This window comes from Natrix helvetica (genome assembly GCF_964273705.1).
Source record: "Natrix helvetica genome assembly, chromosome: 12".
Classification (NCBI taxonomy): domain Eukaryota; kingdom Metazoa; phylum Chordata; class Lepidosauria; order Squamata; family Natricidae; genus Natrix; species Natrix helvetica.
Window position 1 is genome coordinate 11,874,058 of NC_138556.1, and position 27,812 is coordinate 11,901,869.

Here is a 27,812-nt window from a genome sequence, read left to right on the forward strand (position 1 = left end):
TGTCTTGTTGTTGTTAGTTGCCCCTAGCCCAATGCCTTTCCCAAAATACAGGTTTCTAAAGCTTTCCTAGAGTACTATCTGTGTCTCTGTATCTCTCTCTCTCTCTCTCTCTCTCTCTCTCTTATCTGTCTCTCTAATCAATATCTATAGCTACACTATATTGCCAAAAGTATTCACTCACCCATCCATATAATCAGAATCAGTTGTGAGCGAATACTTTTGGCAATATAGTGTATCTGTTAATTATCTATATCTCATCTGTCTACTTTGTATCATCTATAACTATTTGTCTATCTGGATATCTAGCAATCATCTACCATCATCTGTCTCTAATCAATATAGCTATCTGTTAATCATTTATATCTACCTGTCTGTCTGTCTGTCTGTCTACCTATCATCTATCTATCTATCTATCTATCTATCTATCTATCTATCTATCTATCTATCTATCTTATTATCATCTGCCTCTCTAATCAATATAGCTATCTGTTAATCATTTATGTCTGTCTGTCTATCTATCTATCTATCTATCTATCTATCTATCTACCTACCTACCTACCTACCTACCCACCCACCCACCCACCCACCCACCCACCCACCCACCCATCTATCTATCATCTATCTATCTATCTATCTATCTATCTATCTATCTATCTATCTATCTATCTATCTATCTATCTTATTATCATCTGCCTCTCTAATCAATATAGCTATCTGTTAATCATTTATGTCTGTCTGTCTGTCTGTCTATCTATCTATCTATCTATCTATCTATCTATCTATCTATCTATCTATCTACCTACCTACCTACCTACCTACCCACCCACCCACCCACCCACCCACCCACCCACCCACCCACCCACCCACCCACCCACCCACCCACCCACCCATCTATCTATCTATCTATCTATCTATCTATCTATCTATCTTATTATCATCTGCCTCTCTACTCAATATAGCTATCTGTTAATCATTTATGTCTGTCTGTCTGTCTGTCTGTCTGTCTACCTACCTACCTACCTACCTACCTACCTACCTACCTACCTATCTATCTTATTATCATCTGCCTCTCTAATCAATATAGCTATCTGTTAATCATCTGTCTTTTCTGTCTGTCTAATTATATCATCTATAGCTGCCTTGTCTGTGAGTTCTAGTCCTGCCTTTGCATGAAATATAGTTGGGTGACTTTGAGCCATTCACACTTTTTCAGCCGAATCCACTTTGCAGGGTTGTCGTCGTTGTGGGGAAATTAGGAGAAGGGAGTATATAAGTTCATTGCCTTGAGTTATCTATAAAGTAATAAAGGCAGGAAAAAGAAATAATTAAATGAAATAAGATACGCTGAAGAAAAATCAACATATGAGCTGTATCTGTAGGTGTATCTTCTAGAGAATATGGGGAAAAAATACTAATAAACTGAATTCAGCAGGATATTTTTGCGCCTTAGACTCCAACCTTGGCAAGTAGTATTGCGATTGCACCTCTCAGAATTAAACCCAAATGTTTCTGGAAAGCCTAATTTTTGAAGCGTAAAATTGCACTGAATTGCATTCCCGTGCTTCTGTAGAACACATTCTTATGCAAAGTGTTATTTGATAACTGGATGAATCCAAAACTAAAACTGAAGTTCTAGGTTACAAAACTAGTTTGCCCCTTTAAAAAATGGAATGAAATTATTCCTTAACCACAGTGTGCCAAACAAGTTTTACATTTTTCCAGTTTTTACGGTATCGGGAAGCGATTCCCCCCCCCCCCTCGCTTCTGTTCCTACTGTCCCTTTTACTACAGTAGTAACTTCTCTGCTTCCTTTTAGTCTGACGTGGCATCTTGCCGTTTCTTTCTTTCTTTCTTTCTGCCGCTGACTAATTTGACGTTTTGCCAACTCATGCGAAACCTTTGACCTAGTTGGACGGCGTCTTTCTTGATGTCACCAAGTTATTGTAGAACTTCCTCTCCCCTGCTTATCTTAATTTTGTTTTTATTTATAGAGGTGCTATCTTTCTTCATCATTAAGTAGTCCATGCATCAGCCCAAGCCTTGCCAATATCTGCAATTAAGTATTGGTTGGATGCTGTTTACCGGATGATTGATCTTGGAGTAAATCCATATTGCACGATTTAAATAATTGTTCATCCTTGGATTTTTTATACTGTGCTTTAAATGCTGATATTAAAGGCTAATTTATAGATTTCTTTATTGGCCAAGTGTGATTGGACACACAAGGGATTTGTCTTTGGTACATATGTCCTCAGAGTACATAAAAAAAAATTAAAATAGGTTACTGATAAGCAATTAAATTATACTAGGAAACAAACAAAACAATATCAGTTTTAAAGATACAAGCAACATGGTTATAGTCATGTGGGAAGAGAGAGATACTGGGAAGGAAGAGAAGAATAATAGTTATACAGTCTTAGTATGTAATATGACAGTGTTGTGGGAATTAATTCAGGGGTGAAATGCTACCGGTTTGCACGTAGGGACGATTGTCGTTGGTTTTGCAAACCGGTAGTAAAAAAAAAGCTCCCGGGGAGCTGAGCCGCGCGATCGTCGGAAGCTTTTTCCCCAATTTTTAAGCGTATTTTTCCTGCCCATTCCCCCAAACTGGCAGGGAAAAAGCACTTTAAAAAGTGGGGGGAAGGGAAGCTTCCGACGATCGTGTGGCTCACAGCTGATCGACACGATCATCAGAAACTGTTTTCCTAACTGTTTTTTAAATTGTATTTTAAACGTTAAATTTTAATTGCATATTGGGTTCTTACAATTGGGGTATTTTAATGTTGATTTTTAACTGTCTATATGATGTAATTTGTTACCTCCTCCGAGTCCGTGTCCGTGTATGTGTATGTATGTTTTGTATGTATGTCTATGTGTTTTTGTATATTCTTTATGTTTTATATGCTCCATTGTACGCCGCCCCGAGTCCTACTTGGAAAGGGAGCGGCTAATAAATTCAAACTTATTATTATTATTATTAAACTCTACCCCCTCAACCCCTCTTTTTAAAGCACTTTTTTCTTGCCGGTTTGAGCGAATAGGCAGGGGAAAAAATGCTTTAAAAAGTGGGGTGAGGGGGGGGTGAAGGTTCCATGACAATCAGCTGTGCCGTGCGATCATGGGGACCTTTCCCCCCAGTTTTTAAAGAATTTTTTTTGCTACTTATTTGCCCAAACTGTAGGTAAAAAATATTTTTAAAAAGTGAAAAAAAAAAAAAGGTTCCCACGATCACATGCCACAACTAAACCTCCCCCCCCCCCACCACCACTTCTTAAAGCATTTTTTACTACCGGTTCGAGCGAATAGATAATAAAAAATGCTTTAAATTTTTTTTAAAGTTGGCCACGTCCACCCTGTCACATGACCCGCCTACCAAGCCATGCCCAGAAAACCGATGGCAATTTTTTTTTACATTTCACCACTGAATTAGTTGTTTAGCAGAGTGATGGCGTTCGGGGGAAAAACACTCCTTGTGCCTAGTTGGTCAGGCGTGCAGTGCCCTATAGCATTGTTTTGAGGGTAGAAGTTGAAACAATTTACGTACAGGATATGAGGGGTCTGTAGATATTTTCACAGCCCCCTTTTTGACTCGGTCCTCCACGGAAGGCAGGTTGGTAGGCATTGTTTTTTCTGCAGTTGTAATTATCCATTGAAATCCGTGTCTGTCTTGTTGGGCTGCAGAGCCAAACCAGACAGTTTTGGAGGTGAAGATGACAGACTCAATAATTCCTCTGTAGAAGTGAGTTAGCAGCTCTTACCCTTATAGAAATAAGTCTACTCAGCTAGCATGAAGCTTGAACTTAGGTTGACTTGAAACAAGCTAATTTTTAATCATGATGACTAAGCGATTTTTTTAAGCATGGGTTTTGTTTTGTTTTTGGAGAAAATTATAGATTCATTTAATCAGAAGAAAAAAAATCACATCTTTTTCCTTGGGCTTGGTCCATATTGAAAGCTTGGCTTTTGTTAGATTGGGTAATGGATAGGCACACACAGGCTTAACGGTAACAACAGCTCTTTATTAAGTACAAGTGAGAACAACCTTTTATAAAGAGCTGTCAGACCCTTCGACCAATAGGATTAAACCCCTGTTCCCGCTGGAACAGAGGAACTTGGTGGAAACCACTATAGTTAGAGCAAGTATCTAACAGCTTTGTTTTTATTAATCTTAACGAGGTCAGGGGAACGTGGGATAAAGTTGCCGTTGCAGTTTTTCGTTTGCTTTTAACGTATCTTCTTGGGTCATTCTTTTCTTTTCTCCTTTTGTTTTTGTGTATGGCAAACTGTTCGTGTTTGTTTTCGTTGTATGTTAATCTTGTGTTTGCTTGAAAACGTGTTAATGAGAACCATCTGTTAAAAACAAATTGTGATTTATGCAGTTGACTTGGTAATAGGGGGGTTATTTGGTCTCTTGTTTGTTTGCTTGTTTCTCCATTAATTTATTAATTGATAAGCATTATTTTAATCTAGCCGTAAACTCAAATAGCTGTCAGTTTTCCTCCCCAGCATCCTTCTCCACAAATACTTCCATGTCAGGAAGCGTTTTTCTCACTCTTGTTAAATGAGAATGTGAAAATGAAAGAACTTCTAGCTGTTGGACTTTTGAGACCTTCACACATCCTTGTTTTGCTCTCTAGAATACTGTAGAGGTGAGGATGCAGATCAATTGAACATTGAAACACCCTGCTTTCTTAATTGGTAAAGGTTTTTGTTTTTTTTTTTAAAGGATGTGGTTGCAACTTTTGGATATCTTAGAATTATATCACAGAGGTGATAAGAAGGCAAGTGCTATCCAAAATTGTGAGCCATATCATACTTCCCTGGATATTCACCAACTTTCCCGCCCCACCTCAAATTTTAAGGATAATTTTTTTAATCAACTCTTGGTCACTGCATGGACATGTTCCTGCTACTAATATGGAAGTGGCTTTTCATTTCTTTCAGATTTTACTAACTCCCAGGCAGTCCCTAGGTCCGTGAAGCTATAGCACGCCTGCAGAAGTGGCACACAGAGCCATCTCTCCGGGCACGCCAGCCATCGGCCGTTGCTCTTCTGGGTTCCGGCCCCAGCCAGTTGGTATTCGCGCCAGCAAGTGCCAAAACCAGAAGACCAGCTGACCAGCATGCATGCGCACGCTGGAAACCAGAAGCTCAGCTTCCCTGCGCCGCATGCACATCGGGGAACTGCTCTTCCAGTTTCCGGTGCTCCCCCGTGCATGCGCGGGCACTCTCCCGTTTCGGCAGTTGGTGCTGAACAGGTTTGCCAACACTGCCCTAGGTTAAAAATGTCCAGATTAAGGTCTGTGGAGATTCTCAGTCATCCAGGTTGTCCCAAAGGTGCTTTTTCAAAAGGCAACTGGACTTCGTTTTTCCTGGAAGACATTTCACTTCTCATGCAGGAAGCTTCTTCAGTTCTGAAGAAGGATTTTTACGCAGGTTTTACCCGAGGATTAAGGGGTCACTTCACTTGTCAGAAGGTTGCAAAAGGGGATCAGACCCAACACCTATCCCCCATCTCCTCCCACTTATGACTGCAGGATTGTAAATTTGTTGCTTGTATCCTTATGATTTATATTGATATTGATTGTTTCCTGATTGCTTTTTTGTACCCTGTGAATATAATTAAGTGTTGCACCTTATGATTCTACTCTACTCTACTCTACCCTACCCTACCCTAACCTACCCTACTCTATTGTATTCACTGCTAGAACACTGCAACCATCATAAAATATGAGTCAGTTGCAAAGTATCTAAATTTTGATCCCATGACTGTGGGGATGCTGCAATGGCCATAAGTGTGAAAAATGGTCATAAGTCACTTTTTTTCAGTTGGACAAAACAGCTTCTGAGCAGATGACAGCCATCAGAACTTTGAAGTAACTTCTCTACCTCCATCCCACCAAAGGCTGCTTTTCCTTAACGATAACAAACAAATCCTGAATACTTTTGCAATCTAACAACCTCAAGTCGTTCTTCAGTTATTTGAAGCTGTTTCTTGATTGACTTTTCATTACTGCTAAATTCAAAGAATTGAATGAAAATAATCTTTTAATGCCACGGAGAGTGCAGATAATGTCTTTGGAGCCATTAGTCTGATTGATGAGTCCCAAGATTCATCCTCCAGCTAGGAGAAATCGAGATCTAGTTGAACCTGTACGGAATCTGGTTTTTCTTGTTACGCCGTTCTCTTTCGGCTCTTTCTTCCTGTTTTGGTACATTTTGTAAGATGGAAACCCGTTTCTTCTGTGGCTCTTACTGGTTTTGCACCAGTTGCTCCAGTTTCAGAACGTTGATCTTCAGGGTATGGTTTTGATATGGTAAGACAAGGGATTCGGAGCTATCAATGGTGAAACAAGTAAGGTTCTACATTTAGGCAAGAAAAACAAAATGCACAAGCAGAGTATAGGTGGGACCTTGCTCAATAGTAGTAACTGTGAGAGGGATCTTGGAGTCCTAGTGGACAACCATTTAAATAGGAGCCAGCCATGTGCAGCAGCTGCCAAAAAAGCCAATACAGTCCTAGGCGGCATCAACGGGGATAGAATCAAGATCACGTGAAGTGTTAATGCCACTTTATAATGCCTTGGTAAGGCCACACTTGGAATACTGCATTCAGTTTTGGTTGCCACGATGTAAAAAAGATGCGGAGACTCTAGAAAGAGTGCAGAAAAGAGCAACAAAGATGATTAGGTGATTGGAGGCTAAAACATGAAGAACGGTTGCACGAACTGGGTATGTCTAGTTTAATAAAAAGAAGGACTAGGGGAGACATGATAGCAGTCTTCCAATATCTCAGGGGCTGCCACAACGAAGAGGGAGTCAAACTTTTCTCCAAAGCACCTGAGGGCAGGACAAGAAGCAATGGGTGGAAACTAATCAAGGAGAGAAGCAACTTAGGAGAAATTTCCTGACAGAACAATTAATCAGTGGAACTACTTGCCTCCAGAAGTTGTGAATGCTCCAACACTGGAAGTTTTTAAGAAGATGTTGGATAGCCATTTGTCTGAAGTGGTGTAGGATTTCCTGCCTAGGCAGAGGGTTGGACTAGAAGGCCTCCATGGTCTCTTCCAATTCTGTTATTCTATTCTGTCCTGTGATCCTTACTTTCCTACCTCTAGGTGAAGAGTTGCAGGCAGAAACCCCTGGTTTATTAATCCATGCCAAGGCTGGTTGTATAAACTTTTCTGTCAGTCTCCAAGGAAGGAACATGTCATTCTAACCTCTTGGTGTGAAAATATGGGCAATTTGTTGAATATGGATGGGGTTGGGCTATTTGGAGTCCTATTTAGCAGTTTGAAAAGACTGAAGTTGACCTGTGCTTGCTGAAATCATTCATCCCTTGTTTCTCAGGTCACGAGAAAATATTATGGCTCAAGAAACTAATCATAGCCAAGTGCCTATGCTATGTTCTACTGGATGTGGATTTTATGGAAACCCTCGTACAAATGGCATGTGTTCGGTATGCTACAAAGAACACCTTCAACGGCAGAATGGTAGTAATGGTAGAATTAGCCCATCAGGTAAGTGTGACACAACAAAGGCCTTTGAATTAATGTGTTGTTTCCTTCCTAGAGGCAGAATCTGGGGGCAAAGTGGAATACAGACCAACCATTGGACAAAAGTGGGATGGTGTCCTTAGAGGCTAGAAGAAGGGAAAGGTTTTTAAGGGTTCAAGGCTCTCTCCAATTTATGCTCAGCCTTCCCTTGATGGAAAAGTTCAACCAAATTGATTAGGGGGCTAGAATAATTGGTTCCCGCTTATATGCCTTATTCTGGGTGGCCTTCAGTTTCCATGAAAACTCAGCACTGTCCCCATCAGCTGTGGAATTCTGGAGGTGATGTCTTTGGATCAGGATGTAGCCCAGATGTCTTTTGCCTTGGGACATTTCTCTCTATCAAAACGAGGGTAAGAACTGATGCAGAACGATATCACAGAGTTACTGTAGATACATGTATGGATGGCAATGGATAGAATGAATTGTTTCCCCCTTCTGTTGTGACGTAAAAATCCTATTAGAATTGAGTTTGGTGGGATTCAATTCTGTTAAAGAGATGCCTTTAAAGAAACAACAACAATCCTCATGCCTCCATGAAAACCACTATCTTGTAGTGGTTAACGTGTTGGCATTGGAGCAAAAGAACCAGATTCAAATCCATTCTCACCCATGTTGACCTCTTAGGTTTTTAGATGTCTCTTCTACCAGTCTGTTGTCATGATTACCCTGTGAGCAGGCTCGAAGCACCTGATTCGGCTTCTGTAAAGGAAGGGAAGGCACCGTCTCACCCATCCGTAGCTACCTAATTTCCTGGGACTGGGTTGGGGTTTTCACTGCACCACATGAAGCCATGGAAAGCGGGAAGGAAGAGAATCTGCAACCGTGATGAATTGTGTGGGCCCTCCAGAGTCTTACGTTTAGGATATGATTCAGCTTTAAATGTGGCCTTCTGTACAGATCACATGACCACGGCCTTTTCCAGTATAATTGAAGCCTGATTTCGGTGGCTTGTTTACGTTAACCCAACTCTGATCAATGTGCCTCTGTCAGCAGAAGCTTGCACAACTTAGCTGGGAAAGGGAGGCATAAATAACTTGAGGAAAGGAAAAAAACCGGCGCTACTCAGTTGACAGCTGCAGTGGAGTCAACACAGAATTGCAGATGTTCTCATTACAAGGGTAGTTGACTTGCCAGGTTCTGGGTTGTTGCTTAAGGTAACCACAGCATAGGAGTTCTAGCATGGCAGAGATACTGATGTATTTCAGCGCTTTGCTTTTTGCTTAAGACAAATTGCAGGGGGTCCTTACCTTCCCATCCTTAGGAAACTTCTCTCCCCCCACCAAGCTAAAACAACAACAAAAACAAGAACGAAATCTTGCACCTTCTAGCTATTTTGTTTTCCCCAAAATAAGACTGGGTCTTATATTACTTTTTGCTCCAAAAAGATGCATTGAGGCTTATTTTTCTGGTTAGGTCTTATTTTGTGGGGGAGGAATACGTTACTAATTGAATCCATCTGGCTGATGATCTTAACTGGGGCTTATTTTGGGGGTAGGGCTTATATTACAAGCATCCTGAAAAACCGTGCTCGGGTTTAATTTCCATTTGGGTCTTATTTTCGGGGAAACAGGGTACCTCTTTGAAATGCAGCCTAGGTTGGCCTGCTGCTAATAAGAATAGATTTGTCTTGCCAAACATCATTGGCATCTTAATTTGATGACTTTGGAATGGGTAACACTGCCCAATCTACAGTTTGAAATCTTTGCAAGCCATTCCGCCAACCTCCAAGGAGATAGGTAACGTTGACAGTGAGCAGAATCCTGACATAATGAGAAGCTGTTTTGACATGATTTGAAACACAGCCTAGGTTGGCCTGCTGCTAATCGGAATAGATTTATCTTGCAAAAAAAATAATATCTGCATCTTAATTTGATGACTTCGGAACAGGTAACATTGTCCAACCTACCCTGTTTCCCTGAAAATAAGACCTCCCCGGATAATAAGCCGAGCGCACGCGCTAAAATAAACCCTCCCTTGAAAATAAGCCCTCCCCGAAAATATTGCAACCCAGCAGCAGCCAAGAGGTGACCATGCTCACCGCCTCCTGTATCTCAAAAGTAATAAGACCTCCCCGGAAATAAGTCCGTGGTTATTTTGGGGGGATCAAAAGAAAATATGACCTTGTCTTACTTTCGGGGAAACACGGTACTTACATTTTGAAACTTTTGCAAGCCACTCCACCAACTCCAAGAAGAGAGGTAATGATGGGAGTGAGCAGAATCTTGACATAATGAAAGGCTGTTTTGACACGGGTGTCTCTTCTTCTAGCAACTTCAGTTAACAGCCTAACTGAATCTTTACCAGTTCAATGCACTGACGGCAGCATTCAGGACGTTCCTTCAACTCTAGATTCTACACCTGTACCAGCTACACAGCTAAGGTAATATTACTGTGGTGCCACTAGAAATTTGTTGAAAGGTCTGATCTGCAAACTACGTGGTCCAGGATGATCTTCCTAATTGGTCCTGATAGACTCCTGCTTGTCTATACAATTTTAGGATGTCTGCTATCCAGAATCGCTTGTTGAGAGGGATAGCTGTAGAAATCAGATAGCAATAGCACTTAGACTTATATATCGCTTCATAGTGCTTTATCTAGCAATAGCACTTAGACTTATATACCGCTTCATAGTGCTTTACCTAGCAATAGCACTTGGACTTATATACCACTTTACAGTGCTTTACTGCCCTCTCTGAGCGGTTTTACAGAGTCAGCCTCTTGCTCCCAACAATTTGGGTCCTCATTTTGCTAATCTCAGAAGGATGGAAGGCTGAATCAACCTTGAGCTGGTCAGGATCGAACTGCTGGCAGTAGGCAGAGTTAACTTCCAATAGCACTTAGCCTTCTATACCACTTCATAGTGCTTGACATAGCAGTAGCAATAACACGTAGACTTATATACTGCTTTACAATCCTCGCTGTTTAAAGAGTCAGCCTCTTGCCCCCAACAATCCGGGTCCTCATTTTACCCACCTCGAAAGGACGGAAGGATGAGTCAACCTTGAGCCTGGTGAGATTTGAACTGCCCAATTGTAGGCAGCCGGCAGGCAGCAGAAGTAGCCTGCAGTACTGCACTCTAAGCACTGCGCCGCCGTGGCTCATCATGTAAATATTATTAACATAGGAGTATTATTAAAGCAGGAGTGAGGTGGTTCTTACTCTACCTGCCCATAACGTTTAATAAAGACTAAGCAATTGGGCAGTGTAATGCTTTGAACTTTAGTCGGGATGATTTCCTTTGCAAAGTCAGTTTGGTGTAGGAATTAAGATGCTGGATAGAAACTGGGAGACACTGATTTTTAGGCTTCCCTTAGGCATGAAATCCAGCTGGGTAACTTTAGACCAGCCAACCAAACCCAACTCACAGGGAGGATATAGGGAAATGAGGAAGGAAGGGCAAGTATTATGTACACCTCCTTGAGCAGTAGAAAATAAAAGGCGGGATATAAATCTAGGGATTAAAAAAAATACGCACAATCTCTCTCTGGGGAAGCAGCCAGATCTGTTCCTTCTTTAATAAATAAATATAGCAAATTGTACAAACCATCCAACTCCCAGCAACTCTGGACATTTTCACCCAAGCATTTTGTTGATCCCGGGAAGGATCAGGTGAAGCTGTGCACCTAAAAATCTTGATGGTTGATAGCTTTCTTTATAAGCTTTCAAAAGGTACTGTAGCAATAACAACAGCACTTAGACTTACATACCACTCTGCAGTGCTTTTACAGCCCTCTCTAAGTGGTTTCAGAGTCAGCCTCTTGCCCCCAACAATCTGGGTCTTCATTTTACCCACCTCGGAAGGATGGAAAGTTGATTCAACCTTGAGCTTGTCAGGATCGAACTCCTGGCTGTGGGCAGAGTTTGCCTGCAATACTGCATTCCAACCACTGCGCCAAGTGGGGCGTATTTAATTTGTCTTGCATGCTTAGCATTTATGGTGTTCTCTTCCTTCTGCCCCATTCTGAGGATCTTGCCATTCTTCTGTCTAGCGATCCTGCAAAAGGGGGGAGGGGGCAATCACAGCTGCCACCTTTTGTGAAGGAAGCCAGATTGAAACCCTGGCTGGCTTGATGAACTTCACGGTTGAGGAGGGGTTTGAATTGCAATCTCTGTGATGCATAACCTCAACTCCCCCTGCATACACTTTTAATAAACCATTGAAATGATAGATCTTAGTAGATTTCTCTGGTTGTTTTCCTAAATGGGGCAACTTGCTGCAGCCCACTCTCGCCTTGGCCAACTTGCCACGGGACAATTTAACAATTCTATTTAATTATTTAAAAGTAAATTTAAAAATATTTTAATTGTGGCCATTCACATTTTATTCTCTCCCTCCTTTTGCATCCTTCCTTGGATGATTCTATTCCACTATTTCTTTGATATTAGTGTAACTGTTGTTCTGTAGCAAGTTGGCCATGACAAGTTGGCCACGGTTGAGTTGGCCATTGTGAATTGTTTAGAGCAATAGCAGACTTATATACCGCTTCACGGTGCTTTTACAGCCCACTCTAAGCGGTTTACAGAGTCAGTCTCTTGCCCCCAACAATCTGGGTGCTCATTTTACCTACCTCAGAAGGATGGAAGGATGAGTCAACCTTGAGCCATTCAGGATCAAACTGCTGGCAGTCGGCAGAGTTAGCCTGCAATGCTGCATTGTAACCACTGCACCATCATGGCCTGCCCTTCCTTCCTTCCTTCCTTCCTTCCTTCCTTCCTTCCTTCCTTCCTTCCTTCCTTCCTTCCCACTTAGCAATAGCACTTAGACTTATATACCGCTTCACAGTGCTTTACAGCCCTCTCTAAGCGGTTTACAGAGTCAGCCTATTTTCCCCAACAATCTGGGTCCTCGTTTTACCTACCTCGGAAGGATGGAAGGCTGAGTCAATCTTGATTCTGGTGGGATTCGAACTGCCAAACTGCAGGCAGCTGGCAGTCAGCAGAAGCAGCCCTGCAGTACCGCACTGTAACCACTGCGCCACCAGGGCTCATTATTTACCCTTTTCCTATGTAGTGGGAAATGGTCACCCTTTCTAAAGCAACCTTTTCTTCTCTCCCAGCCCCGTCTCCAGCCCATCGTCCCTTTTAGCAGAATCTGTGGCAACATGCGAAGTGGAAAGTTCAGACATCATGGATAAGCCTCAAGGAGAAGACGTACAAGGTTAGTACGAAGGGGGCCTCGGAATGCCTTTGGCTTCTCTTTTCATTGTTGGGGGTGCTTTTCTTCCTCTTTCAATCGCGCACACTTTTTGCCCCAAAGGCAACACAAGGAAAAGCTTGTTCACTTGCTTTACAAGTGGCAATTAAGATCATTCTGCAAAGCTGCTTGTTCAAAATCTGCCACCAACAGAACTGAACGAAGGTGCGGAACTGCAGATTGACTCAGAGTTGTGGTAAGAAATGTGTCAGCGTTCCAAACAACATCCAAAAGTAAATCAGAGTCCCAGGCAAAGCATTGCTCTAAGTTCCCATTGATTAAGAGAGCCATGTTGGCACATCTGGGGAAACGCGAATCTGAAAGCTTCCATGTTTTCCCCACCCAGTTGAAAGTTCAAGATCTTGCCCCTCCACACCCACAAGCCCATCCCATGGTCTAATCTTCCACTGCCATGATTGGCAGCTTCCACCCACCCAGTTCCGGTCAGGTGTGGAGGTGCAGAGACAAAGGATGACCTTGGCTTTCTAGAAAGGAAAGTTTTATTTTGACAACATCACATTCTACTCCTTACTATCTCCCCTCCCAATTCCCCACTAATGAAACAGCATAGTAGGATAGAATATTAGTGTGGCAGGCCAAAGATCTCAAAAGGAACCAGCTGCAGGCGTGACAGAATCTCCTTCTGGAATTGCCATAATAACGCTCTGTAACGCTATTACCCTCCAGCCAGCCCCCCCACCCTCCAGCCAGGCCACCAAGCCACAAAGGTGTGGCATTATTGCTGCTCTGTACTAAAGAGCATTTGAGCATCCTTCCTGGTTTTAATCCCAGAAGGTAATATTATTGGAGCTGGGTTGTTTTTAGTGTGTGCCCCCTCCCGAGTAATAATTCTCTATTGGCAGAATGTGACGATGGTTATCTATGGAGTTACAGGAACAAAAAATAAATTGCAGGATTTGAACCCCATTTGGTCTAGTGATTAAGGGACGAGTCTAAGCAAGTGTGGAAACCGTGAGTTCTAGTCTCGCCTTAGCCATGAAAGCCAGCTGAGTTGCTTTGGGCCAGTTATTCTCTCTCAGTCCAGCTAATCTCACAAGAGATTGTGTTATTGTTGGGAAAATAGGAGGCGGAAGGTGTGTTGGATACGTTCGCTGCCTTGAGTTATTTGTGGAAGGAAAGGAAGGGAGGGAGGGAGGAAAGAAAGAAAGAGAAAGAAAGAAGGAAAGAAAGAAAGAAAGAAAGAAATAGAAAGAAAGAAGAAAGAAAGAAAGAAAGAAAGAAAGAAAGAAAGAAAGAAAGAAAGAAAGAAAGAAAGAAAGAAAGAAAATTAATTAATTAATTAATTGGGGGGGCTTTGTGACCAAAAGCAATATATGTTTAGATTTTGCCAAAGTTAATAGTTGGACAACTACTTCTAGTCAGGGGTTAATGGCCTAGAATCGATGGGGCTTCAGCTTTCAGTCTTCTGGTGGCTTAGAAGTACGATGACCCTATATCCTTCATTATAAAGTAAAGTCCTTTATTTCAGAAAGCTAAAGTCCTTTAGATTTATTTACTTTTTAAAAGGTCACTTTTTTTATCCTTTATTTTCGTCATTTGACTTTTTGCATACAAATGCTGTCATCGCCATCTTTTTGCAGAAATCTCTCTCAGTTCTTGCTTTATATAACTTTTATGCTCTTAAAGCGTTTTTATTGGAACGTGTCTTTCTCTAATGCTTTTTCTTGGCTTCGTTCTTGAATTTTCCTCTGTAAAAGCCAAGTTATAAATGTAACAGATTAGACAGACAGACAGACACTGCATTTCCTCCCCTTCTGACAATGTAATCTGACTATATGGTAGCAACTCTTAGAGTCTCATCTAAAATTTGAGGGCTCGAGCTAAACATTTCTTCTATAGCAGTGATGGCTAAATGTTTTGTTGTTGCGTGCCACATGCCACCGTGCCCCATTTTGGGCCTAGTAGGCCTCCCAGCCTCCTGGGACCCAAAAAAGGGCACGTGGGGCTCCGCGCTCCTCCTCCCCGGGCACATGTATGCATGTCTCCTGCATACGCCCCAAAATCAGCTGGCTGGCGGGAGGCACGCGTGCATGTGTGATAGAGCTGAGCTGGGCAAAAGCTGGCGTGCCTGCAGAGAGTACTTTGCGTGCCACCTGTGGCATAGGTTCGCCATCACGGTTCTACAGTATGATGAGCATGATATGATGAGATGTGAAATAGAGGTAAACCGATGATACAGAATTTTGTTTTCCATTCCAATATTGGTAATTCATGGAAACTGATTTAGGAAAACAGCACGTTTTGTGACACAGGGAGTGCTTGGAGCTTCTCTGCCTTCCCATTGGGTAGGATTTTCATGTACAGTAAGAGGATTTGGGGGTATCAAAGGGAAACAGCCACTTTCCATCTCAATACAATACAATAGCAGAGTTGGAAGGGACCTTGGAGGTCTTCTAGTCCAACCCCCTGCCTAGGCAGGAAACCCTATACCGTTCCAGACAAATGGCTAGCCAACATCTTCCTAAAGACTTCCAGTGTTGGGGCATTCACAAAAAGAGTGCAGAGAAGAGCAACAAAGACGATTAGGGGACTGGAGGCTAAAACATGAAGAACGGTTGCAGGAACTAGGTATGTCTAGTTTAATGAAATTAAAGACTAGGAGAGACATGATAACAGTGTTCCAATATCTCAGGGGTTGCCCCAAAGAAGAGGGAGTCAAACTATTCTGCAAAGCACCTGAGGGTAGGTCAAGAAGCAATGGGTGGAAACTGATCAAGGAGAGAAGCAACTTAGAACTGAGGAGAAATTTCCTGGCAGTGAGGATAATTAATCAGTGGAAAAAACTGGCCTCCAGAAGTTGTGAATGCTCCAAGACTGGAAGTTTTGAAGAAGAGATTGGGAAACCATTTGTCTGAAGTGGTGTAGGGTTTCCTGCCTGAGCAGGGGGTTGGACTAGAAGATCTCCAAGGTCCCTTCCAACTCCGTCATTCTATATTCTATACCTTGCTTGTGAACAGTTTCAGTCTAGTTTGATTTGCTGAGTATGCAGGTTTGTTATCTTATGCAGTTTTATCTTCCAAGAGGACTCCAGATCTTAAAAGCACCTCTCCTGTCAGTCAGAGGCATTCTGCTACAGTCCTCAACTTACAACCCTTCATGTAGTGACCTTTAGAACTTACAACAGCATTGGCAAAAGTACTTATGACCGTTTTTAAAAAAATACTTTCAACCGCTGCAGTATCTCCATGGTCATGGGATCAAAATGTGAACAGTTGACAACTGACTCGTATATATGACAGTTGCAGTATCCCGGGGTTGTGTGATCCTCTTTGTTGACCTTCCGACATGCAAAGTCAATCTGGAGGAAGCCAGATTCACTTAACAACCACGTTGCTAGCTTAATCGCAACTGCAGCGATTCACTTAACAACGAAGGCAAGAAAGTCATAAAATGGGAGAAAGTTCGCTTAACAACTGTCTCGCTTAGCAATGGAAAATTCAGGGCTCTGTTGTGGTCGTAGGTTGAAGGCCACCTGTACTTCCCTGTTAAGCATTCTTTCAATGGGATTTTGTTTTGTGTTGCAAGAATTCTGAATTTGCCAGTATTTGGCAAAGCAAGGGAAATTAATCTAAAGAAGTGATGGGTGGGGCGTTAGGGAAAAATAGAACTACATGGAGGGGTAACATCTTCAGATGAACTTTTCTCCTCCTTTTGTTATAAATACTGTTATTATCTTCCTTCTACCACAGCAGGGCTAAAATTGCATCCCATTGCTAAACAGTCCATCCTTACTACCAATTTTGCCGGCTCTTTTATCTGATGTCGCTCTAGAACTCATTAACTTTATGTTTCACAGACCTTGAATCCAATTATTTTAGGGAGGTTAACAATAAAGAAAATTGTTTTTAAAACTGTGCATGCCGCATGTTTTTTTTTAAAAAAAACTAATCTAAAGAAAACAAAACACAAAAACACCTACCTAAAATACATGTCCCGTTGAATAAATAGAACCAACATCAGTGGAGCTTGCCGAGACAATTTCAATAGACAGTACCGGAGACGAATTTTCGATGGATAACTCAGATTTACCTGACCCTACCAGGGGCTCAGAAACAGAATGCGATTATGACGTGAACCTAGACAATAATGTAGATGGCCCCGATTTCCTGGAGGAGAGCTCAAGAGCCAAAACGAAGAGCTGTGATTCAGATTTAACACTAACCACAGTAGGTAAGTGGGTTTCCTTGTTTAGTTTGCAGGCTATCTAACCACGCTTCCCAAACAGTGTGCTGGGTTGCATTAATTTGTCACAAAAATGGTTGAAGTGTGTCTGGAAATGTCCTTCCAGGGCCCCATTTTTGTGTCCTTCTCCTCCAACCCCCCTCCTCCAGATGTTCACATCGATTACCAAATCCAGCAGCAAAGTCTTAATTTTGGAGTGGTGCATTTTGTTGAGCTCTTTCCGTAAAGCAAAGGCTAAAATAAACCTCCATTAGTGGCTTATCTCTACGGATGTCCCTCTTGCCCTCCGGATCAGGGTTCGGCAACCTTAAAACAGTCAAGAGCCATTTGGACCCATTTCCCACAGAAAATAAAACGCCGGGAACCACAAAAAACCCTTTGACGTGTAAAATGAGGATAACGCTGCATAGATCGGGGTTTTTCTTTTTAACCTTTATGCTACGTATTTTTAAAAAACTATAGCATGTATGAAATCAATGAATTGATACAGAGAAAACACATTTTTAATTTCTGCATACAACAAAAACATTTTGAAGTCAGAAAAAAAAGTTGGGTTGAAAAGCTCAATAAATAGCATGCCGGCAGGTGTCATACATTGGCAGTTGTGATGCATATTTTGAGTGACAAGAGAGCCGCAGCAGAGGGATGAAAGAGCCACAAGTGGCTCCAGAGCCACAGGTTGCAGATCCCTGACTTAGATGGTACCTGAAGTCCATCTCCCGTCCCCCGTGGGAAAGGGGCCACCCAAAATGTTTAACCCCCCCCCTGAAACAAGGTCACTAGGTTATTCCTCCTCTGAATTCTTGAGAACGGGACTGCTGTTTAAATGTGGCTTTTAAAATTTACCAGATAAGAGCTTCCATGAGCAGAGTTGACCTTCAAGAAGCATTCTGGAGGACCTGTTCCAAAAAATAAGACAGGTTCAGGCCAAAACTAAATGTAATTTACTTTTAAACTTCATTAAAATGTAATACAATTACTGTTACGGGTACTATAGATAGCGACATTTGACTGACCTTGGCTAATCTCCCAAAAACACTTATCCAGGGTTGAACGTGACTAGTATTTCAGCAAGGGACACAGCACAGAATCACTAAGCTGGAGACATGACTAGGTTAAACAAATGGCAAAGGAGTTTTATTTTGCTAGTTGTTACCAACTACCCTGTTTCCTCAAAAATAAGACCTCCCCGGATAATAAGCCCAGTCGGGTTTTTGAGCGCATGCGCTAAAATAAGCCCTCTCCCGAAAATATTGCAACACAGCAGCCGCCATGAGGTGACCACGCTCGCCGCCTTCTGCACCTCAAAAATAACAAGACCTCCCCGAAAATAAGGCCAAGGGCTTATTTCAGGGGGGGGGGTGTCAAAAGAAAATCAGACCCTGTCTTATTTTCGGGGAAACGCGGTATAAGGGGGCAGTGCTTATTTTTGTTTCTGCCATTGAGCCTGCGCTGTCTGAAGACATTTCCACGGGTCATGTGGCCAGGCATGATGTCATGGAACATGATGTTACTGTTACCTTCCCACCGAAGTGGTACCTATTTATCTACTCACATTTGCATGCTTTTGAACTGCTAGCTGCTTGGCAGGAACTGAGGCAAGGACGGGAACTTACTCCATTGCGTGGTGCTTGGGTCTCAAACACGGGCTGCCGGCTTTCCAGCCGACAAAAGTCCAAAATCTTAAAAACTGAGCCACCAGCGCCGTCTCAGCATGATTAAGAAGTCAATACTTATTCCAGTCGTGCTCCTCCTGCATCATTGCCAAAATAACAAAAATAGACGATCCACCCATCCACCGGGAGTTGGGCTGAGCTCAAAGGAAATGTTATCTTTGCTTTGAGGACTCCCTGCGCCGTTCGCAATTTTCCCTTCCCTTCCATTAAAAACAACATCATTTTGGAAGGGGGTTTATCAATCCAGAGGGCCTCGGTTGCACACTCGTATCCTAGAGCTGCTGAAGAATTTGTTCGCCTAATTGTGATTGAAATATCCATTCCATCTGGGGGTTGGATAGAGTAGTTGTGCTCCAGATTTCACATTTTTTGGGAAGCCCTGGTTGATACATTTGATAAAATGGAGCTTAGGACTATCTCACCATGAGAATGGAGAACATGGAATTTCCTGACATCAATGCAGAAAGCATTTTGTTTTGTTAAGCAAATTTGCTCCATTTGTTCCGGAGCCAATTGGAGAAAATCAGAAAGGGTAAAACTTACCTAATTGGAGCCCATTCTTATCAAGTGATATCAGACCCAGACGTAAAATACTTTTGTCACTTCTTTTCCTTTCTTTTCCACGCTCTTTTGCCAGACTCATTCTCTGCTTGCAGATGTCTCTTCCTAACGTGCTCTCTTGCCGCCATTTGATTCGTGCATGCCCTTTGTACAAGTAGTCCTCGACTTACAACGGTTCGCTTTAGTGACCGTTTGAAGTTGCAACGGCACTGGGAAGAAAGTGTCTGACGGCCATTTTTCACACTTCACGACCCTTGCAGCATCCCCGTGGTCAGGTGATTTACCTTCGGATGCTTGACAGCTGACTCACATTTACGACGGTCGCATGGGTCCCAGGGGGCTATCCCCTTTTGCGACCTTCTGTCAAGCAAAGTCCATGGGGAAACCAGACTCACTTAAGCAACTGTGTTACTAATTTAACAACTGCAGTGATTCCCTTAACACAGGGGTGTCCAAACTTGGGAACTTTAAGACTTGTGGACTCCAACTCCCAGAATTCCCCAGGGAGTTGAAGTCCACAAGTCTTAAAAGTTCTCAAGTTTGGACAACCCTGCCTTAACAAGTGTGGCAAGAAAAGTCACAAAATGGGGCAAAATTCACTTGGCAAAATTGGTCACTTAGCCACATAAATTTTGGGCATTCGTTGTGGTCGTAAGCCGAGGACTACCTGTAGTTTACTAATGTCTGTCCTGAACTATGGGGTGCCAATGTACGTGTGCCAATTCCCTCCCTCCTTTTTCCGCACCGTTGCTTGTGTATTTCCCGTGTCATAATTCTCCTCTAATCTCCTCTTTTTTCATGTTTCTACTTGCAGCCTTTCAACTCCATGCAGTTTCGCAAAGAACAAAAAGGGTTTTCAGGCAGAATTAACGATAAGCGTGACCTTAAATGGACGCTTATTTCCACACAGTCTTTTCATTGTCAACTAAGAAGTTTGCTGTCAGTGGCATTGTTGTATGACGATGCGCGTGTGAGAGAAAACCATGGTGTCCTCTGGTCATAATAGAAGACGTACTTTGGGCCATTAATTTTATGAACACATAAGGAGGGAAAACTGTGTGATAACATAACCAAGTATTAGCCTGCCGTTGGGAGATTTAGCAACAGCGCTTAGACTTATATCCCGCTTCCCAGTGCTTTGCAGCCCTCTCTAAGCGGTTTGCAGAGTCAGCATCTTGCCTCCAACAATCTGGGTCCTCATTTTCCCGACCTCAGAAGGATGGAAGGCTGAGTCAACCTTGAGCCTGGTGAGATTTATACTGCCAAATTGCAGGCAGCCGGCAGTCGGCAGAAGTAGCCTGCAGTACCGCACTCTAGCCACTGCGCCACCGTGGCTCATTTAATCTTGTTTTTGTGGAGAGCTATCTTCCATTCCCCATATCACAGTTGGGTCAGCCAGCAGAGGACCAAGGCAGAGACTCATAAAACCATGGAAGGAATAACCAGGAAAGACTTTGGGCTTATCTAAGTCACAGTCCAATCCAAATTGGACTGTCAAATCCAAGATTTCGAGCAGGAATCTTGCAACCATAGCAGATCCTTTAGGCCAGGGGTGTCAAACTCACCGGCTGCCCCCTCCCCCTGCCCAGTTTAACAAAGGGGGAAAAAGACCCAATATGTCAGGTGATGTTGCCGTGACGACATGTGTTTGACATTTAGGCCGTGGCACTTCCACCATATTGCTAAATCCAAGGGAGAGGTCTTATCATCCCACCCCCTTTTAATTCAGGTTGCTAGTGATTAAATTGTGAGCCTTCTGGAGGTTTAAGTATGTGATTTACAGAGCTTTCTCAGTTATAAGCTGTTTATTTTATGTGTGTGTGTTTGTTTGTTTTTAATGCTCCTTCCCTTGTTTTGCTCTCATTCTATACAGCTTTTCTTCAGACTCTTGGCTAACATATCAAATGTCACGATTGTTATTTGCCATTACCTGGTCTAACCTGAAGCTGTCTTATACATTGATGAAATCAGTTTTTGTTTTTCTCTTGTCAGTCGAGAAGTTACTCTTATCACAGTGGCCCTCAACCCTTTTGGCATCAGGGACCGGTTCCATGGGGAGAGGTTTTTCTGCAGATCGGATACATGCCTGTATCCTGTGAATGGAGCTTCTTCACTTGTTTGTGTGGCCCAGTCCGGCCCGGTGCTGGTTCATGGTTTAGGAGCTGGGGACCGCTGCTGTAGCATGCCTGCATAACTTGCAGACTCTGATTATGAGCCTTCCATTAGTCTATTGCCATGATGGCGAATCTATGGCACACATGCCCAACGTGGCATGGGGAACCATGTTGCCTGGCACGCGTGGAATCGTCCGTTCCTCTTCTGGGGTTTCTAGCATGCGTGCGCGCGACGATCAGCTGGCCTTTGTGCATGCAGCAGTCCTGGAACCTGGAAGAGCTGGTCTTCCATTTTCTGGCGTGAGCAGCTGATAGTTGTACGTGCGTGCATGCCAGTAATCGGAAGACTAGCTGACCGGTGTGCATGTGCATGCCAGTCGTTTTCCGTTGCATGCGTGCCCCCTGGGCAGCTCCTCTTCCAGGTAGCGGCCCAGGTGAGTGCGTGAAGCAAAGGCGCACACACTCCCTTTTCAGCACTCGGTACTGTAAAGGTTCGCCATCACTGGTCATTTGTGTTGAGATGGTTATTTTTGGGTGACTATTCTATCGAAACCAGTCAATAGGATTTTTCTGCATGCATTAGTTCCTCTGGAACATTGTCTTGCTTTGGTGCTTTCATATCTCTTTCCTCCCTGGTAGAATGATTTACGGTCTGGATCCACACATTGCATCGGTCCATCCTGTGTAAACCTGGTCGTGCTTGTTCTGTATGTTGCTTACTAATAATCCTTGGTATAATTAGCTGTTGGATACAGGGTTTCCAATTAAGCAGTCAACAAGATGCCAGTTTAGCTTCTCGGTTATTCCTTAGCTCTTTTGCATACCATGTTGGCTGTTCTGGAATTGTTGGCTTGTGTATAACTGTACGAATCCATGTTGGAACAGTCCTTTCTTGAAATCCTTTCCATTTATGTGAGCAGTCAGAGAAAATAACGATGGTCACCTTGTGAAGCCATGATGGGGTTGGGTAGAGTTGGGTTGGGTTGGACTTTTCTTATCCTTCCAAAGCGAGAGCAGGGTTCATTCTGTGGACAGATGTTAAGAAGTCCTTAAGGGACGACATGAGCATCTTAAACACTTGCAAGAAAGAGAGAAGAAGGGGACAAAAATTTAAGAAGCAGTCAGAAGTCTGAAGCCCACAGCGCCTCCAGAGGGCATTTTGGGGAATCCAAAATTAGACCTCCTAATTTGTTCGAATAATTTCGGTTGTTAGTTCACCTCCTAAAAAGGTTCATATTTTATTTTGAGCAGCTACTTTGAGTATCACATGCATAGCAAGGTAGAGTATGAACTAACGAGGGTAATGAATAATTGTTTTTTTCTAGCAATGTCATAGATAGATTCCCTTGTATGCAAAATATGAGTCCTTTCCAGAAGTGGATTGCTACCGGTTCGCACCGCTTCAGGTGAACCGGTAGGCATATTTTGGCCTTGGTCGCAGAACCAGCTGTGACCCAGGCTGGCCACGCCCCCGAACCGGTTGCTTCTGCCGCTGCCGGCATGTTTTTTAGAAATTTTTTCATGTGTGCATGCAGACAATTTACAGAATAATTTACAGTCAACTGTGCACACGCGAGGTGAACTGGCAGCAACTCGTTCCTGGTCCTTTCGTTTAGCTGCAGTGCTTTTGGAGATGGGCTTTTATCCCAAAAAACCTGGGTGCTGTGTTCAGAAAGCCTTGCGATGAGAAGGAGAGTAACATGTTTTTTATGAGGATGGCTTAGCAACTTTTGCCAGCAATGAGTGCTGAAAATACCTACAGTTTTCTTCACTTGTGGGTTACACACAGCTTACTATTGGTTTGAATTTGGGTTCCTTCTTGGAATTTGGGTTCCTTTTTGGGATTTGGGTAGCAAAACAAGGGTATGTGTGTGTGTGTGTGTGTGTGTGTGTGTGTGTGATATATATATACATGCATGCATGCATGCATACATACATACATATTGCATTTGTGCTGATTATATATATATGTATGTATGTATGTATGTATATATGTATGTATATGTATAAATAATATATAACATAACATGTGTTATATGACATAACACTTAATCATTTCCTTGGCTCAGCTGATAAGGGAAGACAGCTTGTGGCTTAGAGGCTAATACAACTGCCTAACATGTAAAAACAGCCCGAGTTCGAATCCCAGTAAGGGTATGGCTAGCTGATGAGAGCTAAATAGCTTGAAATAGATCTATACTAGTCTCCCTTTATTTATTTATCAGCACAAATGCAAAACACACACACACACACAAACCTTGATGGGCTGTTTACCAGTAATCTGAAAAGTTGAGTGAAGTCTCTGTTTCAATTCTTCTTTCTCAATATTACCTTGTTTTTACAATGTCCTTGGACCAACAGGAGGCCCTTTTGTCTCTGGGGTGTATTCTGAAGAAACTACGTGAAACTTCCATTCACATGAAAAAAAAATATTAATGGATTTTCTTGCACATTACAGCGGATTAGATTAGATGATCCTTGGGATTCTTCCCAGCTCTACAGTTCTAAACAGGATGTTGAATGGTTCATAGAGGAAAAATGGAGTTAGATGGTTATGATTGAAGGGCAGAGGTTCCAAGGTCCATTTCTTGGAGTCAAGACTCCCAAGGCTTTGGATTTGAACTGTGCTGAGTTGGCTTCCAATGTTGTGGCTAATGTCCTGATCTTTTTCCATCTTTTCTCTTTAGCTTCAGCATCAGATAGTGCAGAACCTTCCTCGGAAGAACAAGGCAAATCATTTGACAAACCCAAACAGAAAAAAACTCGTTGTTTTATGTGCAGAAAGAAGGTTGGTCTTACTGGTGAGTTCTCTTGGATTCCATCATTTGGAAGTTTGAATTAAACTGAGTTCTAAAACTGGGATGATAATTCACAGAATAGAATAGATAATTGATCTATGATCATGATTTATCACATAGTTTTTATGTACAATGAGAGCTTATGCACCAATGACAAATTCCTTGTGTGTCCAGTCACACTTGGCCAATAAAGAATTCTATTCTACTCTACTCTACTCTACTCTACTCTACTCTACTCTACTCTACTCTACTCTACTCTACTCTACTCTACTCTACATTCTATTCTATTCCTTCTCTTATTTTATTCTATTCTTTCTCTTATTCTATTCTACTCTACTACTACTCTATATTCTATTCCTTTTCCTATTCTATTCCTTTTCTTATTCTATTCTACTCTACTCCTACTCTACATTCTATTCTATTCCTTCTTTTATTCTATTCTACTTTACATTTTATTCTATTCTATTCTTCACATAATGATTGATTGATTGATTAGCGAATAGGCTGTATCAGAATAAAAACTGGTAAATGAACAACAATAATAAAAGTATATATTAGAAAATGCAGTAAATGGTGTAACTAAAACCATTTTTTTTCAACTTACGTCACTCCTAAATTTGCCCCACTCAGATCTCTGTATGTAGTTCTCAACCATGCCCTTTGGTTCAGATAAAAGGTATTATGTGTAATTTGGGGCTTCTGACCACACAGGAAATATGTTTTAATGTAAAGGCTCCCATTAGACCATATGTCTAATCTGTGACCGAGATATTGATCTCTCTTTCTTATACAGTAACATTTCAATAATGCATTGTTTTAGGTCCTCTTATCTCTGGAACTCCAGAAATACAATCATGCCCATCGTAAGGGCCTTGGTTAAATATTATCCATTAAATACTATCCATTGTGTCCAGCACAATTGTGTCCACATACAATCTGCCACTTGTAGCTTCGGAGTTCCCTGGAGTAAGAGAAGGCATATTTTAAATATGTAGTTTTTGGGAGAAGCAACACCCCTAACGAAAGAAGATTCCGAGGCTTGAGCTTCCTCAAAGTTCCATTTTATTAGAAATGTCCTACTGGCACATCTGGGAAAACCCGAATCTGAAAGTACCAGGTTTTCCCCACCCAGAAGAAAGTTCAAGTCCCTGCCCAGCGCCCACATGTCCATCCCATGGCCCAATCAGGCACCGTCCCAACTGGAGAGGCCTCCCAGTCACACCACTCCCAGGTGCAGGGCAAGATGCCCTTGATTCTCTGAGAAAGGAATGTTATTTTGACTATACCCCCACATACTCCATATAACCCCCCCCTCCACTTAGTATAACACCAAAGGGTCCATGTTAAATGACAGAGACTTCTGGCTAACATTTCATCCTTAAGGGCACAAGACTACCTTAAGCGCAAAGCCAGCTGGGTAATCTAGGTTGGGCCAGTTACTTTCTCAAGGCCTAGGAAGGAGGCAGTGGCAAACTACAGGTAGACCTCGACTTGCAACCAGGGGTGGGTTGCTCCCGGCATCACTGCCCGTTTGGCGCGCAAAAAAATCGGCGGAGTGGTTAGAGTGCAGTACTGCAGAGTACTTCTGCTGACTGCCAGCTGCCTGCAATTTGGCAGTTTGAATCAAGGTTTGACTCAGCCTTCCATCTTTCCAAGGTGGGTAAAATGAGGAGCCCGATTGTTGGGGGCAATAAGCTGACTCTGTAAACCGCTTGGAGAGGGCTGTAAAGCCCTGTGAAGCGGTATATAAGTCTAAGTGCAATTGGGAAGGAAGGAAGGAAGGAAGGAAGGAAGGAAGGAAGGAAGGAAGGAAGGAAGGAAGGAAGGAAGGAGAGAAGCAAGCAAGGGAAACAAGAAGAAGGAAGCCATGGTGGCGCAATGGTTAGAATGTAATATTGCAGGCTAATTCTGCCCACAGCTAGGGGTTCGATTCTGAACAGCTCAAGGTTGACTCATCCTTCCATCCTTCTGAGGTGGGTAAAATGAGGAGCCGGATTGTTGGGGGAAAGATGCTGACTCTGTAAACCGCTTAGAGAGGGCTGTAAAGCACTCACTGTGAAGCAGTTTATACGGTAAGTCTAAGGGCTATTGCTATTTCACTTTTTGTTCTTCCTTTCCAGGGTTTGAATGCCGGTGTGGAAACGTTTACTGCGCTGTACACCGTTACTCAGATGTCCACAGTTGCTCTTACAATTACAAAGCTGATGCAGCTGAGAAGATCAGAAAAGAGAATCCCGTAGTTGTTGGGGAAAAGATTCAGAAGATTTGAACTGCTCCTGTAGCTGGAATATTAAAATGTTTGACCATCTGCAGATGAAAATTGACTTGAGCCTTTTCCTTCCCCTTTCACAAGCCCCGACACACATAAGCCTTTCATTTTTCTGGCCCACCCCTTGTAGACTTCAAGAGGACAAGTGTCCCAAATCATTCATGTCATGCAGAATCATAGGATCCCCCCACCACACACACACACACACACACAGACACTTCTTTTAGCACACAACGATCCTTTCTTTTATGGCCCTTTGTTTTTCGCTCCTACAGATGAAGACAATAAACTCTACACAACCGATCCACTAGGAAGGTGGGCCTTTGAAAACTGATGGATACTACGGCTATAAAAGTATTATCATCATTTTTTTAAAAAAAAAATTGAGTGCAGAGGGTTTTTTTCAAAGTTACGTTGGAGGGCATCTGTGCTTTCCCCACTTCTCATATTAAACGTGCATGCATTAACCCGAGACACTTCATTTTCATTTTGTATATAGCTTTCCTTTCTCTCTCTCTCTCTTTCTCTCTCTCTCTCTCTCTCTCTCTTTCTCTCTCTCTTTCTCTCTCTCTGTCTCTCTGCAGCACAATTTCCCTCTTCTATTTCCCCCCTCTCTGGTAATGCCTTGTATGGCACAACTAGCAATCAATAACTGAATGTATTTAATCATTAAGGCTGCTTGGTTTCCCCTCCTCCTTTAACAAAAATTTATACACACGTTATCATAATAGCTTGTTTGCACCCGCTATCTATTTATGTATGCATCGTTCGTTTTCGGAGCGTGTCAAGAGAGTGCTGAGGTTTTAAATGCGTGTGTGACTTTTTTGCTCTTCGAGATTCTTTTCTAAGTTGTTGGGTGTTTTTTTTTCCCTTTCCCCTTCTCTGTTTTTATTTTATTATTTTATTTTTCTTCGTTTTTCTCCAGCGTGCATGTTGAGAGTTTGCCTGCTCGCAGATCTTCTCGGGAATTGTGCTATTGGGTTCTTTTACGTGCACCAATACAAAGAATGAAGAACTTTTTAAATGTATTGTATTTATGTTCACCCACGTCTTTAACTTTGATTAAAATAAAATTTTTAAAAATTTGGGACGGAGGAGAAGGCAGTTGGTGCTTTTTGGGAGTTGTTTGTTTGTTTGTTTGTTTGTTTGTAAGAAGTTAGAGGCGCATGTTATCTATTTGGAAAAAGGGTGTGAAGGAGAAATTGGATGCAGGTCATCGCACTCTAGAAAAAGCGATTTCGATTTGATTGATAATGTCGGTATTGATTGAAGAGAGCCTATTGAAATATTGGACTGAAACAGGTGAGTCTGGGTTCAGATGACAGAAAGACCCCAGTTAACCTGCAATGGTCTTCAGCCTTTTAACAAGATGAGTTGACTTCTTTTTTATCAAGAGAAGAACAGAAGAAGAGGAATTTAGAATGGATATGATAACCTGCCC

At 42.4% G+C, this 27,812-nt stretch overlaps 1 protein-coding gene across 7 annotated transcripts in view; it reads left to right on the top strand.

The window, feature by feature from the left end:
- Positions 1–27,461, top strand: part of ZFAND6 (zinc finger AN1-type containing 6) — a 52,646-nt gene extending 25,185 nt beyond the window's left edge. For 4 of the 7 annotated variants that reach the window (XM_081964742.1, XM_081964744.1, XM_081964743.1 and 1 more), the window contains exons 2-7: positions 7,351–7,520; positions 9,825–9,936; positions 12,614–12,714; positions 16,720–16,941; positions 23,992–24,105; positions 26,223–27,461. In XM_081964742.1, coding sequence (XP_081820868.1) covers positions 7,367–7,520; positions 9,825–9,936; positions 12,614–12,714; positions 16,720–16,941; positions 23,992–24,105; positions 26,223–26,371 — 852 coding nt within the window. In that variant the 5' untranslated portion in view covers positions 7,351–7,366 and the 3' untranslated portion in view covers positions 26,372–27,461. Of the gene's footprint in view, positions 1–7,350; positions 7,521–9,824; positions 9,937–12,613; positions 12,715–16,719; positions 16,942–20,004; positions 20,209–23,991; positions 24,106–26,222 lie in introns of those variants that run through there. The other 3 variants (XM_081964746.1, XM_081964748.1, XM_081964747.1) reach the window with 3 other exon arrangements.
- The last annotated feature ends 351 nt before the right edge of the window (positions 27,462–27,812 follow it).